Genomic DNA, 19,315 nt, shown 5'->3' with positions numbered 1-19,315 from the left:
TGCAGAAAAGAGAACACTCACGCACTGTTGGTGAAAAAGTAAATTAGTACAGCCACTACGGAAACCTGTATGGAGGTTCTTCAAAAAATTAAAAATAGAACTACCATATGATCCAGCAATTCCACTTCTGGATATTTATCCAAAGAAATCAGAAACACTAACTCAAAAAGATATATGCACCCTCATGTTTACTGCAGCATTATTTACAGTACCTGAGATATGGAAACAACCTAAGTGCCCATGGACAGATGAATGGATAAAGAAGCTGTGGCATCTATATACACAATGGAATAATACTCAGCCATAAAAAGGAAAGAAATGTTGTCATTTGCAACATGAATAGAGCTTGAGGGCATTATGCTAAGTGAAATAAGCCAGACAGAGAAAGACAAATACCATATGATCTCACTTATATGTAGAATCTTAAAAAAAAAAAAAAGAAAAAGAAAAACAAGCTCATAGATACAGAGAATAGACTGGTGATTGCAAGAGGTGAAGGGGATGAAAAGGTACAAACGTCCAGTTATAAAATAAATAAGGGATGTAATGTACAGCATGGTGACTATAGTTAATAATACTTATTGCATATTTGAAAGTTGCTGAGAGTAAATCTTAAAAGTCCTCATCATAAGAAAAAAAATTTTGTAACTATGTATGGTGATGAATGTTAACTAGACTTATTGTGATGATCATTTCACAATACATACAAATACTGAATCATTATGTTGTACACCTGAAACTAGTATAATGTTATATGTCAATTATACTTCACTAAAAAAAATTCTACATATGATTGTGATTATTTAAAACAAATCTATAGAGATTAGCAGGAAATACACCAAAGTGCTAACAGAGCATGTGGTACACACTTTTCCCACACTCTGTTCTATACATCAAAAAGTTTTATACAGGTAAAAACTTTCACAATGAAAAAGAAGTTTCAAATATTTTTAAATGTTTAAAGCAAAGTAGATTTCTTCCTGACCATAGTGGTTTCTTCACATCACTTCATGTCCCTAGTAGACACACAGAGAAATAATTCACTAAAGAGTTATTGGGTTTTTTCAATTATTTACATATATTTATTGAGTGCTATTTAAGTATAGGGCATTATCCTAGATATTGGGGATATGGGTTGAACAAGAAAACGTCCCCACCATCATGCAACTGCCATCTAGTGAGGAAACACAGCTAATAAATAAATAAACAAACAAAAATATACTGGATATTGATAATGCAGATAATTAAAATAGGTAATATAAAAAATAGTAGCATTTTTAGATTGGGAGATCAGGGAAGGCTCAAAGGATGTGAAATTTGAGCTCATATCTGAATGACAAGAATCAGACTTGGGAAGAGAGATGAGCAAGCCAATGCCAAGACCCTGAGCAAAAATAAACATGCCTGGTTTGAGGAACTGAAAGAGCCATTGTGTCTGGGGAGTACTGGGTAAGGGAGTGGTATGAGGTGAAGACATTGCCCCTTCCTTCAGAAACTTGTGATGAAATAGAGCTTGCTAATCCTATAGATCGTTCCTGACACTTCTCTTTTAGCATAAACTTTCAGGTGACTTAAAATTTACAATATTCTGCAAAGCAGAAAAGTCAAAACTTTTAAAAAAGAATTAAATCTCCATTTTTTTCTGTAGACTATAGTTTCCTCATCTGTAATCAAAGGGATTGCATGGCAATGTTAGCCTCAGAGAGGAAGCAGATATTAATGCATATGCCATAGAACCAGTCCATGCTAAGAAATCCAAACTGTTCTCCAAAATCAAGGCTTACTTATCCTTCCCATACTCGAACTTCCCAGGTCCAATTCGAAGCAGACAGCCATTGAGCCACTTAGGAAAATGTCCCCGGACTCGAGCAGAGATGATCTGCGGAGTCTCCTCCACCGTGGTTAAAAGTGGTGCAATACATGGAAGGCTCTTCCGCTTACTGAAAATCACTTTTTTCTGATGAGTATTTTCCATGTACGTCTTCAACACTGTGAAGAGTAAATCAAAAGCACAAAAATTTTACCAATCTTCTATGAACATTCCTGTTTCTCCATAGACAATAATCTCATCTACTGGTAAGGGAAGTATAAACCTAACACCAAATATAGTCCCCAAATTCCTCTCCTTCCTCATTCTCAGACCACCAACTCTTTGGTTCTCCATTTTTGAACCACAATAATCCTTTTTGTGTTCTTGCCGTACAAATCTGCCTAAGAATTAACTCAGGACTTTAGTTACCACTATTGTCATTTCTCATAGTTGAACAATGCTGGTCTTTTCACAACACTGAATCTACATGCTAAGCACAGATGTACTAATAGCTACACATCATTGTTATAATAAAAAATACCCACCATTCAATATTATCATAATTACATTGACCTCAGTACTTTAGGTACACCAGAATGTGATCCCAAAGATTTCATAGTGATTTATGAGAATTTAATAGGATCTGCAATTTAATTTCTGCTGTTTTTTAAAAATTTTATTTATTTATTTATTTTTGGCTGCGTTGGGTCTTCATTGCTGCACACGGGCTTTCTCTAGTTGTGGTGAGCGGGGACTACTCTTTGTTGCAGTGCGTGGGCTTCTCATTGCAGTGGCTTCTCTTGTTGCAGAGCACAGGCACTAGGCACGCGGGCTTCAGTAGTTGTGGCACGTGGGCTCAGTAGTTGTGACGCTCGGGCTTAGTTGCTCCACGGCATGTGGGGTCTTCCTGGACCAGAGCTCAAACCCATGTTCCTTGCATTGGCAGGCGGATTCTTAACCACTGCGCCACCAGTGGAGCCCCTAATTTCTGCTATTTTAATGGTACACCCATGAATGAACATGGCATTTTCTAGGAAAAAGGTATCATAAATTAAATTATGCAGTGAAACCTGGTCTGAAATTACCTGAAATTCAAAAGCCACAAAAAAGTCATTATTTTATAATAGAGAGCTGAAAATTATCCCTTTATTTCATATTTATTCAGTGTTCACAGGCAGTATTTCCTAACACAGAGGGGTGGTCAAGTACATAATTAATTAGATACTATAAAATATAGTCCTTTATTTTATTTCATAAAACTTTAACAGTGATGAAGTCTAAACTAGAAAACCTAACTAAAACATAGGGACACTATTGTTTTAGCAAAACATTTTATAGTATTGTATCTATTATCCCACTTCTTCCAACTCTTTCAAAAATTGAGTTTAGAGCACTTGAGTCCTTCTACTTTCCTATAAGTAACAATTTGGTCAAACCCAACTATTTCCTGATTTCCCAAAGAAAATTCACTTTCACCCTGAATGTCCTTCCCACTAATCTATCCCTAAGGAAATTGTATCTATTGTTCAAAGTCTATCTGAAATGCTATTTCCTTTAAGAGGCAGCATAGTGTAATACTTAAGAGTGTGGGCCCAGGCTCTGACTGGCTCTAGAATGCTTGGGTTCAAATCTTGGCCTCCCATTTTCCAAATAATTAGCCTTGAGGAAGAACACCTCTCTGTGTTGCTTCCTCCTTCTAAGACGGGAATAATAATAATCCTTATTGCTCCTAAGGCTATAAATAATAAACAGGTTATATAAAGTTTTTAGAACATAGTAAATACTCAAACAATTTTTTGTGTCTTTTTTTATAAATTTATTTATTTTTTATTTATTTATTTTTGACTGCATTGGGTCTTCGTTGCTGCGTGCAGGCTTTCTCTAGTTGCGGTGAGCAGGGGCTACTCTTCATTGCAGTGCATGGGCTTCTCATTGTGGTGGCTTCCCTTGTTGCGGAGCACAGGCTCTAGGCACGTGGGTTTCAGTAACTGTGGCACAGGGGCTCAGTAGTTGTGGCTTGCGGGCTCTAGAGCACAAACTCAGTAGTTGTGATGCACGGGCTTAGTTCCTCCATGGCATGTGGGATCTTCCCGGACCAGGGATCGAACCTGTGTCCCCTGCATTGGCAGGCGGATTCCCAACCACTTCGCCACCAGGGAAGTCCCTCAAACAATGTTACCTATTATTATTTATGTAGCTTTCAATGACCAATCAACAAGATGTAATATCTTCTTTCTTTGAATTATTTATTCATTCAACAAAGTGATAGGCACTGCTGAGGGATTAAAAAGTGTTAGAACTCAGATGTAAAGGAACTCACTGCCTAGGAAACAGACATACAAGTAGATCATTTATACTGTAGTCAGCGTTTTGTTTGAGCATTATTTCTCAAGGTCTGGCCTGGGGTCTACTTGTAACAGAAATACCTGGTGTTATTGCTAATGCGCAGATTCATGGACCCCACTCTGGACCTAATCAGAATCTCTGAGGTAGGGCAAGCAGGTATTCTTAGGCATATTACAATAAAATTTGAGAGCCAGAAGATTAGAGGTATAAAGAGGATGCTTTGAAAACTTAGAAAAGGAAACCCTCTGGTATTTATCTTACTACTTTTATTATTATTATGCATATTTACCTTATTTTCACTCTTAGATTAAAATAAGTTCCCTGAGGTCGGATCTTTTACTCCTCTTACTTAAGTAGAAGTAAACTGAATACCCTGATTGGGTATTTGTCTGAATAGAGATTCATGAACTTAAAACATTTTACATTTTAGAAAATATTTACATGTTTATATGTTCTGTACTCCATAGCATGCTGGTGGCAGTTTATTATATATTCTTCATATTTTCCATAGTGCTTGATAATGTAGGCAACAGCTCCTTAAACCCCTTTCTCTTCTTAGCTTCCGAGACATTGCACTTTTCTAACTTTCCTGCTTCCTCTTTGTTTGCTTTATGTCAGCTTCCTACTTACTAGCTAACAACCTTGGGCAAGTTACTAATCACTCTAAGCCTCAGATTTTTCAATGATAAAATGTGGATAATGAGAATAAAAGGCAGATAAAACTTCCTGTTCAAGTCCATCATCATAATTAAATATAATAATAGTAGATAATTTCCAAAAGTTAATTCCCTTTATTGGTTCCTCATCACCTCATGAATGTGTTCCTAAAGTCTGACCTTGGACCTTTACTCTTTAATCTCAGCACTCTCCCTTGGTAATCTCATCTAGTCCCCTATTTTCACCAATTACTTCTTGCAAGTGACTCTCAACATGTCAAAAGAGAATTTTTCATTTTCCCCCTTCCAAATCAATTTTCCCACCTGCTAAATAACCTAGCTTCAAAATCTCTGTGGGCCTTGAATTTGTCTTCCTTCACTGTCCCCCTAACAATCACTAAGTGGTTAAATTCTGCTGATTATACACACACAATGCCAGGAAGAGGACAAGGGGATGAGATAGGGTAGCCATTATAAATTACTAGGGCTCAGAAGTTTGCAAGGGTGCCTGGGACAAATCCTTTGTAAAGATTTTTACCAGTCCACCTCTCCTGGGCAGCTCCCTAAATTTTTCTTCCAGCCTGAACCTGTTCTCATAAACACTGATGCTTCATATTCTCTTGCCTAGCAGTAACTTCCTTTCTACTGTCATAATTTAGGTCCTCACAACCTCTTAGATGGATATTATCACAGCCTCTTAATTGAAACTAGATAGGGAAGCTATCATCTATGCCAGAGCTTCCTAATTGGTGGGCCTCTTGATCCCCTTAGCCCTTAGGATGGCCAGAGGCCCCATGTCAATCACCTCCATCTCTAAGCAGCTCATGGGGTTCCAGATCCCATCCAATTTACTCCAGTATGCAGTAAAAATATTATCATTTTCTATGTGAGCTATAACGTAAAAGCATTAGGGAGCACTGCTACTAAATTCATCTTCTAAGCACAGATGTGATTGTGTTGTATATTCCTCCATAAAACCTTTACTAATGACTCCTCACTGTCTACCAAATAAGGTCTAAACTACCTGGCCAGGCATTGATGAAGGCACTGTACAGTCTCACACCAACCTACCTGTCCAGTAATGCCTCTCACTAATACCCTCTCCTCCAGCCAAACTCGACCACTCTCCAGTCTCTTCTCATCATAACTGTATACCTGTCTTCACCTAGGATATTTCTCATCTACTTAAGGTGATGCATCCTTCAAGATGCAGTGCCCATGTCACCAGCTTCATAAACACAATATTCCCACTTCATATAGTAAGAACTGATTCTCCTTAGTCTGAAATCACACAGCATCCGTTTTAGCTCTCTTACGGCATTTGTCTTACTCCACCTAGTGTGATAAAGATGAATATACTTTATGACTTCTACTACTAGTACTCGAGTACAGGGTCTTGTTTTTGTCTCCACCCCATTACCTAACACATTTGCCTTACATAGAGCAAGCACTACATTATTGAATTAAATAAGTTTATTTTTTTATTTTTTATTTTTTTGCAGCCCTGAAATTGAGCATTTATTCTTAAATCAGATGCAGCATATTTTTATTTATAAAATATATTTTATATACTGCCCCTTTCTCAAAAGAAAGCAGCAAGACTCAGCAATTAATTATCCAAACCTAATGAGGGAAACATTCACAAGTGACTGCAGCTTGATATTTATCAGAAAGATATAACAGCCTGGGCGGTTGTTATTTTCCCTCTTCAGGTGCCATCCTCCCATAAAGCACGTTTCAAGAACAATGGGAATGTGTGGTTGAAGGACAATGAGGTTTTTTCTTGGTTTTTTGTTTTGTTTTGTTTTTGAATTTTTGAATTTTATTTATTTTTTTATACAGCAGGTTCTTATTAGTTATCCATTTTATACATATTAGTGTATATATATCAATCCCAATCTCCCAGTCCATCATACCATCACCACTCCCCCCAAATTAAATAATTTTAAAGTTTTTAGTGCATATCAGTATGATTTCTAATAGTTCTATATCAGCCAATTTCAAGAATAAAATCATGTAACAGTTAGTTAGTAGATACAATAGAAAGCTACAAAACAATAAACAGAGGTTTTAAGGCAGTCCCCCAGAATGCAAACAGAAGAACCAAACATTTACATTAGAACATGTAGCAGTGATTTTCAAATGAGAAAATTCTAAATAGGGAATATTTTTCCTATTGCAGATCCAAGAGAATTCCGAAACCCTGAATCCCACCCCTTTATGTTGTATAAAATATACAAACAGAAAGGCTATTTCCCTGACAACAAGTAAACAAATCCTGACTCAATCTTCTTCAACTCCCAGCTCTGCAGTGCTGCCGCCTGTATCTGCTCCACACAGATCAGAAAACTTGAGAAGCCCCTAGTGTTCTTCAGGAAAGAGGCACAGAGATCTAAGTTCAGGCTGGTAGGAAAAGGAGAAAGAGGAAGAGGAAGGGGCAAATCCCCTACCTGGAATCCGGTGTACTATCACAGAAAGGAAACCAGTTACAATGGTAGAAAGGTTGCTGACAAAACGTAGAAAGATTTGAAAAAACATCTTTGTATTCAGTTCAGTAGCAGCAGATCCTGTGATTCGCAAATCCTCACACTGACTGGCAGTGAAACACTCACTTCCTGGGCTGTCCCTGGCTCACTGACAGAATAGAAGGGGGTGGGGATTAAAGGGCAGGACCTCAAAATGCCTGCAACCGCTCTCAGTCTCATTTCCAGAACAAGTATCCCAACAACCTATCTATAGTAAATTGTTGTTAGAAATACTGAAATTGGACCACCAATAGTGGTCTCCCTCCCTAAACTTTCCTCTTTCAAATCTGTCCTCACACTACAATTAAGTCAGTTGATCCAGGGGATCAATTTCATTACGCCACTCCTCTCCTCTGAATGATTCAGATCTCCTCTTCCTTTACAGAATAAAGTCCAAATTTAATCTGTCAACAAAGGACTTTACAATCTGGCCACAACGTACCTTTCATCCTTTGTCTCTCTGCCTTTCTAGCATTTCACCTTTCCTTTTCTATTCATTTAATTTGCAAAACATTCTCTAACAATCTAGTATGACTAAAGCCCTGTGAAGGTATACCCTTAAAAAACTAATAACCATATATAATTTTATTAATTTAACAAACATTTCTGAGCTCCAATGTATCAAATACTGTGATACAAATTGAGAACAGATTCTGTCCTGCTGTCTAGCAGTTTAGACGATACACTATTCCCCTTTGTGAATTCTCAGCCCAGTAAAATGACTTACCACATGTTTTTGTTCTTCTGTGCCTCTGAACAAATTTTTCCCTGCCTGAAATATCCTCCCTCTTTCCTTTTCAAAAACCCATTTCAAAATCTACCTATCTGACCCCCTTGCCAAAGCCTTCTAGTAACTCCCACTAGAGGTAGTTAATAGCAGTGCCACAGAAGTACTTTTAACATTGACATATCCTGTCTTCCTAGCAAAGACACGTAAGTGTATTTCAAGAAAAGAGTGGTTACACAGGGAGATCAGCTCGGTGCCTTGTGACCACATTGAGAGGTGGGATAGGGAGGGTGGGAGGGAGACGCAGGAGGGAGGGGATATGGGGATATATATATATGTATAGCTGATTCACTTTGTTATAAAGCAGAAACTAACACACCATCGTAAAGCAATTATGCTCCAATACAGATGTTAAAAAAAAAAAAAGGAGTGGTTAAACTTGTCAGAAGGGAGAACAGAGTATCTTAAACTATTCTGTACTCCCCACAGTGTCTAGCAGATTATGATGTACAAAGAGACTCAATATATATTTTGATTTGTAATTGGTGAAAAATAATTTATAAACTTAATGAAATCTTATTGAAATGAAAGAGTGACAAGTATAAATTAAAGGGCAAATATATTCCTGCAATAGCATATTTCCAGATGTGAGATAATTATTCTCATGTGGATGGTACCAAAGACATCCAATTTGATTAAAAAATAAGCCTTAATTAGGCTTTCAGGAACTTTTTCCCCAGGAGGTAGCTGTTCTGACCAGTAAACACACTGTGACTAAAAATCAGTTCCCTAGTCTTATACACACCCAATGAAATGATCAAATTTAACCTGCACAGGGAAGAACCAGATGCTGAAGAATGGTGACACTATCCAGATATAACAAATATAATACGAAATCCACTCTGAAACAATGTTAGCCTTATCTTTCACATTAATAACAAATGCTTAGAAAAAAAATAACTCAAGAATATTTCTTAATGATGATGGGCTGGCAGAGTCATCTTCATATTTAAACATTAAATAACTCTAAGGTAACAGAATAACTCAAAATCCAGCTGATTTGTCATATCAACTCAGAGACAGTCTTCCTGTTGCACTCAGTATTTAAAAATCCCATTTCTATGGATGGACCTAGATTCTGTCATACAGAGTGAAGTAAGTCAGAAAGAGAAAAACAAATACCGTATGCTAACACATATACATGGAATCTAAAAAAAAAGAAAATGGTTATGAAGAACCTAGGGGCAGGACAGGAAGAAAGACGCAGGTGTAGAGAATGGACCTGAGGTCATGGGGAGGGGGAAGGGTAAGCTGGGATGAAGTGAGAGACTGGCATGGACATATATACACTACCAAGTGTAAAACAGCTAGTGAGAAGCAGCAGCACAGCACAGGGAGATCAGCTGGGTGCTTTGTGACCACCTAGAGGGGTGGGATAGGGAGGCTGGGAGGGAAACGCAAGAGGGAGGAGATATGGGGATATATGTAAATATATAGCTGATTCACTATGTTACAAAGCAGAAACTAACACACCATTGTAAACGAATTACACTCCAATAAAGCAAAAAACAAAAACAAAACAAAACAAAACAAAAGCACCTTTTGGATGTGCAATGATAACCCTGCCTTCAGTACCAATAAATCATCTAACATATTCTACAATTACAGAACTGAAGAATAACTGTATATAACCTATGAGAAAAAAACGTCACAAAATGAACCTCAGTTCATACTTAGCAAGGGCAGCAGTGGCATGTAAACCTCAGAAGCAAAAACTGGTGGAGCTGAGAAAGGCACTGCATTCTTTTGATCATGATCTTGAGCTTCAAATCACACTTCAAACTAGTTAAAAGGGGAAAACGAAAGAGAAGAAATGTACTAACTGTTAGTTTTAGAGCAAAAAAGACCAGTCTAGGAGAATACAAATAATAACAAATTCAAACAAGGTGTGAAGACACAGTACATACTAAAAACCTATCATGAAAGTATGATGGTCAAGAACTCTCTCAGTAAAAGGTCAGACAAAAACTAGAACAAATGATCATGAATTCTAGTAGTTCTGGGGCTGAACAACCTACTCACTTAAACAAAAGGGATCATCACAAAAGCGCAGGTATTAAAAAATATTACATGAAAGGAAACTATCATGAGTCATTTTCTTAAGTGTTGTGTGGACCATCACATTAAAATAACTGGAGTCTTTCAACACCCCATGACACACAGAAACAGAAAGTCAGACATATGGATCTGACAGGATAGGATACAACCGTTACAACCTCTCACTACAGAAGAATGGACACAGGGTGTAATTAACCAACTAGCCAAATTAATACAAACAGCCAGTAAACCCACCAGTAAATCAAAGGAATTCAAAATAAAACAACATGTGGTTATTCTCCTATCAGATTGAGCCAAGCCTTTAAAATGTGTATACCCTTTTGATCCAACAACTCTCTTTCTAAGTATTTAACCAAAAGAAATAGTCAGAGATATAGGCAAGGATACATATCAGAGTACTATTTGGAACTGAAAAACTGGACACAGCTTATATACAAGAATGAATAAGCTATGTGTACTGTGGCATATTCATATAATGGAACACTGAACACTCACAAAAAATGATGCAGTAGATGCAAATTTACTGACTTGCTAAATTAACTGAAAAAAGTTATGAAATTTGGAGTAATCCCACTTGCATGAAAAAGGAAGAGGTACTCATTTTTGTAGTTTTACACTTTTTAAAAAGTGCTACAAGCCAGTGTTTGTGTGAGGCAGGCTTCACATCCACTGTTGGGGTGGACTACAAATTGGCATAGCGTTTCTGGATGGTAATTTGGCAGTGTGTATCAACAGTCTTAAAAAGGCGGAAGAAAGAAGAACTACAGTCCCACAGCCTGTGGAACAAAAACCACATTCACAGAAAGATAGAAAAGATGAAAAGGCAGAGGGCTATGTACCAGATGAAGGAACAAGCTAAAACCCCAGAAAAACAACTCAATGAAGTGGAGATAGGCAACCTTCCAGAAAAAGAATTCAGAATAAGGATAGTGAAGATGATCCAGGACCTCGGAAAAACAATGGAGGCAAAGATAGAGAAGATGCAAGAAATGTTTCACAAAGACCTAGAAGAATCAAAGAACAAACAAACAGAGATGAACAATACAATAACTGAAATGAAATCTACACTAGAAGGAATCAATAGCAGAATAACTGAGGCAGAAGAATGGATAAGTGACCTGGAGGACAGAATGGTGGAATTCACTGCTGCGGAACAGAATGAAGAAAAAAGAATGAAAAGAAATGAAGACAGCCTAAGAGACCTCTGGGACAACATTACATGCAACAACATTCGCATTATAGGGGTCCCAGAGGAGAAGAGGGAGAGAAAGGACCAGAGAAAATACTTGAAGAGATTATAGTCGAAAACTTCCCTAACGTGGGAAAGGAAATAGCCACCCAAGTCCAGGAAGCGCAGTGAGTCCCATACAGGATAAACCCAAGGAGAAACACGCCAAGACACATAGTAATCAACTTGCCAAAAAATAAAGACAAAGAAAAATTACTGAAAGCATCGAGGGAAAAACGACAAAAAACATACAAGGGAACTCGCATAAGGTTAACAGCTGATTTCTCAGCAGAAACTCTACAAGCCAGAAGGGAGTGGCATGATATACTTAAAGGGATGAAAGGGAGGAAACTAAAACCAAGATTACTCTACGCAGCAAGGATCTCATTCAGATTCGATGGAGAAATCAAAACCTTTACAGACAAGCAAAAGCTAAGAGAATTCAGCACCACCAAACCAGCTCTACAACAAATGCTAAAGGAACTTCTCTAAACGGGAAACACAAGAGAAGAAAAGGATCTACGAAAACAAACCCAAAACAATTAAGAAAACCGTCATGGGCACATACATATCGATAATTACCTTAAACGTGAATGGATTAAATGCTCCAACCAAAAGACACAGGCTTGCTGAATGGATACAAAAACAAGACACACAAATATGCTGTCTAGAAGAGACCCACTTCAGACCTAGGGACACATACAGACTGAGAGTGAGGGGATGGAAAAAGATATTCCATGCAAATGGAAATCAAAAGAAAGCTGGAGTAGCTATACCCATACCACATAAAATAGACTTTAAAATAAAGAATGGGGCTTCCCTGGTGGCACAGTGGTTGAGAATCTGCCTGCTAATGCAGGGGACACGGGTTCGAGCCCTGGTCTGGGAAGATCCCACATGCCACGGAGCAACTAGGCCCGTGAGCCACAACTACTGAGCCTGAGCGTCTGGAGCCTGTGCTCCGCAACAAGACAGGCCACGATAGTGAGAGGCCCGTGCACCGTGATGAAGACTGGCCCCCGCTTGCCGCAACTACAGGAAGCCCTCGCACAGAAACGAAGACCCAACACAGCCAAATAAATAAATAAATAAATAATAACTAAAGGTGCTAATAATTAAAAAAATAAAAAAATAAAAAAAATAAAGAATGTTACAAGAGACAAGGAAGGACACTACATAAAGATCAAGGGATCAATCCAAGAAGAAGATATAACAATTATAAATATATATGCACCCAACATAGGAGCACCTCAATACATAAGGCAACTGCTAACAGCTATAAAAGAGGAAATCGACAATAACACAATAATAGTGGGGGACTTGAACAACTCACTTACACCAATGGACAGATCATCCAAAATGAAAATAAATAAGGAAACAGAAGCTCTAAATGAGGCAATAGACCAGATAGATGTAATTGATATTTATAGGAGATTCCATCCAAAAACTGCACATTACACTTTCTTCTCAAGTGTGCACGGAACACTCTCCAGGATAGATCACATCTTGGGTCACAAATCAAGCCTCAGTAAAGTTAAGAAAATTGAAATCATATCAAGCATCTTTTCTGACCACAACGCTATGAAATTAGAAATCAATTACAGGGAAAAAAACGTAAAAAACACAAACACACGGAGGCTAAACAATACGTTACTAAATATCAAAGAGATCACTGAAGAAATCCAAGAGGAAATAAAAAAATACCTAGAGACAAATGACAATGAAAACACGACGATCCAAAACCTACGGGATGCAGCAAAAGCAGTTCTAAGAGGGAACTTTATAGCTATACAAGCCTACCTCAAGAAACAAGAAACATCTCAAGTAAACAATCTAACCTAACACCTAAAGGAACTAGAGAAAGAAGAACAAACAAAACCCAAAGTTAGCAGAAGGAAAGAAATCATAAAGATCAGAGCAGACATAAGTGAAATAGAAACAAAGAAAACAATAGCAAAGATCAATAAAACTAAAAGCTGGTTCTTTGAGAAGATAAACAAAATTGATAAGCCCTTAGCCAGACTCATCAAGAAAAAGAGGGAGAGGACTCAAATCAATAAAATTAGAAATGAAAAAGGAGAAGTTACAACAGACACCGCAGAAATACAGAGCATCCTAAGAGACTACTACAAGCAACTCTATGCCAATAAAATGGACAACCTGGGAGAAATGGACAAATTCTTAGAAAGGTATAACTTTCCAAGACTGAACCAGGAAGAAACAGAAAATATGAAGAGACCAATCACAAGGAATGAAATTGAAACTGTGATTAAAAATCTTCCAACAAACAAAAGTCCAGGACCAGATGGCTTCACAGGTGAATTCTATCAAACATTTAGAGAAGAGCTAACACCCATCCTTCTCAAACTCTTCCAAAAAACGGCAGAGGAAGGAACACTCCCAAACTCATTCTATGAGGCCACCATCACCCTGATACCAAAACCAGACAAAGACACTACAAAAAGAGAAAATTACAGACCAATATCACTGATGAATATAGATGCAAAAATCCTCAACAAAATACTAGCAAACAGAATCCAACAACACATTAAAAGGACCATACACCACGATCAAGTGGGATTTATCCCAGGGATGCAAGGATTCTTCAATATACGCAAATCAATCAATGGGATACACCATATTAACAAATTGAAGAATAAAAACCATATGATCATCTCAATAGAGGCAGAAAAAGCTTTTGACAAAATTCAACACCCATTTACGATAAAAACTCTCCAGAAAGTGGGCATAGAGGGAACCTACCTCAACATAATAAAGACCATATACGACAAACCCACAGCAAACATCATTCTCAATGGTGAAAAACTGAAAGCATTTCCTCTAAGATCAGGAACGAGACAAGGATGTCCACTCTCACCACTATTATTCAACATAGTTTTGGAAGTCCTACCCATGGAAATCAGAGAAGAAAAAAAAATAAAAGTAATACAAATTGGAAAAGAAGAAGTAAAACTGTCACTGTCTGCAGATGACATGATACTATACATAAAGAATCCTAAAGATGTTACCAGAAAACTACTAGAGCTAATCAATGAATTTGGTAAAGTTGCAGGATACAAAATTAATGCACAGAAATCTCTTGCATTCCTATACACTAATGATGAAAAATCTGAAAGAGAAATTATGGAAACACTCCCATTTACCACTGCAACAGAAAGAATAAAATACCTAGGAATAAACCTACCTAGGGAGACAAAAGACCTGTATGCAGAAAACTATAAGACACTGATGAAAGAAATTAAAGATGATACCAACAGATGCAGAGACATACTATGTTCTTGGATTAGAAGAATCAATATTGGGAAAATGACTATACTACCCAAAGCAATCTACAGATTCAATGCAATCCCTATCAAACTACCAATAGCATTTTTTACGGAACTAGAACAAATCATCTTAAAATGTGTATGGAGACACAAAAGACCCCGAAGAGCCAAAGCAGTCTTGAGGGAAAAAAACGGAGCTGGAGGAATCAGACTCACTGACTTCAGACTATACTACAAAGCTACAGTAATCAAGACAGTATGGTACTGGCACAAAAACAGAAACATCGATCAATGGAACAAGATAGAAAGCCCAGAGATAAACCCACACACCTACGGTCAACTAATCGATGACACAGGAGGCAAAGATAGACAATGGAGAAAAGACACTCTCTTCAATAAGTGGTGCTGGGAAAACTGGACAGCTACATGTAACAGAATGAAATTAGAACACTCCTTAACACCAGACACAAAAATAAACTCAAAATGGATTCGAGACCTAAATGTAAGACCGCACACTATAAAACTCTTAGAGGAAAACATAGGAAGAACACTCTTTGACATAAATCACAGCAAGACCTTTTTTGATCCACCTCCTAGAGTAACGGAAATAAACACAAAAACACATAAATGGGACCTAATGAAACGTCAGAGCTTTTGCACAGCAAAGGAAACCAAAAATAAGACGAAAAGACAACCCTCAGAATGGGAGAAAATACTCGCAAACGAATCAACGGACAAACGATTAATCTCCAAAATATATAAACAGCTCATGCGGCTCAATATTAAAGAAACAAATAACCCAATCCAAAAATGGGCAGAAGACCTAAACAGACATTTCTCTAAAGAAGACATACAGATGGCCAAGAAGCACATGAAAAGCTGCTCAACATCACTAATTATTAGAGAAATGCAAATCAAAACTACAATGAGCTATCACCTCACACCAGTTAGAATGGGCATCATTAGAAAATCTACAAACAACAAATGCTGGAGAGGGTGTGGAGAAAAGGGAACCCTCTGGCACTGTTGGTGGGAATGGAAATTGATACCGCCAGTACGGAGAACAGTATGGAGGTTCCTTAAAAAACTAAAAATAGAATTACCATATGACCCAGCAATCCCACTACTGGGCATATACCCAGAGAAAACCATAATTCAAAAAGACACATGCATCCCAATGTTCACTGCAGTACTATTTACAAGAGCCAGGGCATGGAAGCAACCTAAATGCCCATAGACAGACGAATGGATAAAGAAGTTATGGTACATATATACAATGGAATATTACTCAGCCATAAAAAGGAACGAAATTGAGTCATTTGTTGAGACGTGGCTGGATCTAGAGACTGTCATACAGAGTGAAGTAAGTCAGAAAGAGAAAAACAAATATCGTATATTCACGCATGTATGTGGAACCTAGAAAAATGGTACAGATGAACCGGTTTGCAGGACAGAAGTTGAGACACAGATGTAGAGAACAAACGTATGGACACCAAGGGGGGAAAACCACGGTGGCGTGGGGATAGTGGTATGCTGAACTGGGCGATTGGGATTGACATGTATACACTGATGTGTATAAAACTGATGACTAATAAGAACCTGCAGTATAAAAAAAAAAAAAAGTCTTAAAAATATGTCACACTTAGTCATTCCACTTCTAGGACCTTATTCTACAGAAGTAATCCCAGTGGACACAGAGACGTATATACAACGTATTCACATTGTTTCTGACAGGGAAAAGCAAACTGTGTAAATCTAATTGCAAAGAATTGATTAAACTATGGGACATCAATACGATGGAATACTACATGATACATCATTAATTGAAAAAAGCAGGAATATGAAACAGCAAGTATACTACAATTCTATTTTTGTAATCACTAAGTGTACAAATATGTTTACAGAAAAATAAAAGACTGAAAGTGTATGCACCAAAATGAACAGTGATTATGTCTGGGTATTAAGATTACAGGTAATTGTTCTCTTGTTACTCTGTAGTTTCTATAAAGAATATATGCAACTCTTAGAGACAGATTAAAAGCAAAATAAAGGTTATCACTAAAATGAGGCTTTAAAAAAAATCCTATCACAACAGTATCATGCCAAAAGCTAAGCATATATCATATTAAAAATTCAATATTTTCAATTTTAGAATTTACCTCTAAGCCACAAATCCTCACTAAGAGATTCTGCAAAAGCACTTGTATCCAGGTCACCAATGAGCGTGTTGCAGTTCAGAGTGATGCGCCTCAAACCAGCCATACAGTCAAGATCAGGTCTCCTGGAACGAAGACTCTCAGCCCAGGTTTCTTCATGCCTTCCGGTAGTCTGATACTTCAAAGATTTAATGGGATGAAATTAAGATGCTTGAAGAAGGAAACAGGGTGTGCCCACTGAGTATGGCTTACTATGTCAGAGATTTACACACACACATATCAAGCATATATGCCAGGAGAATCAACCTGAGAAATTAAACAGTCACTGCTGCTTTACGAGTCCAGTGACCCAGATTCTAGTTGGTCAGTGATTAGATTCCAGCCACTGGATGACCTGCTTTTGAACAGTTATGTCAAGTTGGACAACTCAATTACAGTCTATGAATTCTTTTCCTTATCTTCTAAGTCAGGGAATTGGTTCTAAATTCTATCATTGCTGAGGCTCTAAATGTCATCATTCTGTCCTCCGATGGTCTCCAAACACCTGACTGGGCAACCCATAAGAAAACTTTTTAATATGCATCTTATTTTTTAACAAATTATATACATGAAGTTCTATACATATAATGTATGTACATTATAAACTACAAAGATAGTGTTTAAATGAGACAAAGCTAAATAGGTTCTAACATGTTCTTTTCCTAACTCCTAAGGCATTATTTTATTTATTTTTAAAAAATATTTATTTATTTGTCTGTTTGTTTGTTTGGCTGTGCCAGGTCTTTAGTTGCAGCATGCCGGATATTTTAGTTGTGGCATGTGGGCTCTTAGTTACGACAGGCACGTGGGATCTAGCTGCTTGAGCAGGGATCGAACCCAGGCCCCCTGCATTGGGAGCGCAGAGTCTTAACTGCTGGACCGCCAGGGAAGTCCCAGGCATTATTTTTAAAACTATATTTACAAAATGGATCTCACATGCTCCCTAGGGTATGCACACCAACTTTAGAGGCCTGGACTATGCACAGCCAGTCGGATGCGCCTTGGGAAAATAGTGGTTTGACATTTAACCACAAGTATTGTCTTAAAGACATTCAATTCTTTATATTCATAAAATAAAGTTTGGTAATAGGGAACACTGACTTTAAATGGAAAAAGTCTTATTACATTCTTGAAAAAATAAGACTCAAAGTGCCTTTGACACTCTAAAACGAAAATCATTAGTGTCATTTTTCTATTAACAATAACATATAAAAGCTCCAAGCAGAAATAACAGCAATCACTTACACAGTGCTTTGTATGTGCCAGGCACTATTTATACAAATTAGTTCATTTAAACCTCATAATGAGGCACAGAGGTTAAGTGATTTGTCCATGGTCACTTGCTATGAAATGGGAGAAAGGGAATTTGAACCTAGGCCATTTGGCTTAGGCACCCAAGTTCTTGACTGTTTTCAACCCCAGGGGTCAATGGACTTGCCCTGTATAGGCTCAAAGAATTTTCCAATTTTTAAAATCTAAATTTAAACATTTCCAGCTTTGTGGGCTATACAGTTTCTGTTGCAACGACTCAACCCCACTGGCTAGGGTGAAAGTAGCCATAGCTATCATGTAAACAATGGGTGCGACTATGTTCCAAAGTAACTTTCTTTACCAGGCAACGGGCTGGATCTGGCCCACCAGCCATAGTTTACCTACCCTTGATCTGCACCATCAAACTATTCAGAAGGCTTCATGTCAAATTATTAAATAACTTTAGGCCTAAATACAGTAATTATAACCACTATAAAGTTGTTAAGGCATTATTTTTAAAACTGTATTTACAAATTGCTGATGTAGTGATTTTTATTAGTTTATAAACTACAGCAGCTAATAAACACTTGATTCATTTGAAGACTTGAAGACTATAATGGCATAGTTTTTTCACAGTATCACAATCAATGTTTTCAGTAACTAAAAATACATTAGAATATTATTATATATTAAATCTCTTATTTCTAAAATTAAGTGGACTATCTTTACTAAATGGCAGAATCCCAAACTGAAAACTGGTCATATTCTTTCAACAAAACGAAAGCTGCACTCACACGTAGCAAAAGACAAAAATGAACTGCCATCTGTATCAATATATTAATGTGCCTCAATCACATATGTTTTCATGAAAGTTCAAACATAAAAAAAATCACCTTTAAGATCTTGGCCATGTGATCTGCTCCCTGCCATGTCAGATTACACCCCGTGAAGTTTACTGTCTTAAGAATGGTAGAGTTCTTTATACCTTGACAAATAACTAAAAGAAAGAAAAAAAACCACACACACAATAAGATGAAGAGCCTATACATTTGTCAATCTTGACTTATTTGCTTTTCTTGAGTCAATTGGAGGTTTAGAGCCACATTCTTCAAATCATTAACTACAATCTTCCCAGACAGGTAATTGACGAACAGATGCATTCGAAAACTTGT

At 37.4% G+C, this 19,315-nt stretch overlaps 1 protein-coding gene across 8 annotated transcripts in view; it reads right to left on the bottom strand.

The window, feature by feature from the left end:
• Positions 1–19,315, bottom strand: part of BCO2 (beta-carotene oxygenase 2) — a 55,368-nt gene that overhangs the window by 35,598 nt on the left and 455 nt on the right. The window contains exons 2-4 of one of the 8 annotated variants that reach the window (XM_082409500.1): positions 19,037–19,140; positions 16,857–17,031; positions 1,785–1,989 (exon numbers count right to left, since the gene is read on the bottom strand). In XM_082409500.1, coding sequence (XP_082265626.1) covers positions 1,785–1,989; positions 16,857–17,031; positions 19,037–19,054 — 398 coding nt within the window. In that variant the 5' untranslated portion in view covers positions 19,055–19,140. Of the gene's footprint in view, positions 1–1,784; positions 1,990–7,262; positions 7,797–9,797; positions 9,907–16,856; positions 17,032–19,036; positions 19,254–19,315 lie in introns of those variants that run through there. The other 7 variants (XM_082409499.1, XM_082409503.1, XM_082409502.1 and 4 more) reach the window with 7 other exon arrangements.

This window comes from Balaenoptera physalus, assembly GCF_965194825.1.
Source record: "Balaenoptera physalus genome assembly, chromosome: 10".
Taxonomy (NCBI): Eukaryota; Metazoa; Chordata; class Mammalia; order Artiodactyla; family Balaenopteridae; genus Balaenoptera; species Balaenoptera physalus.
This window is presented reverse-complemented; position numbering and strand designations above follow the sequence as displayed.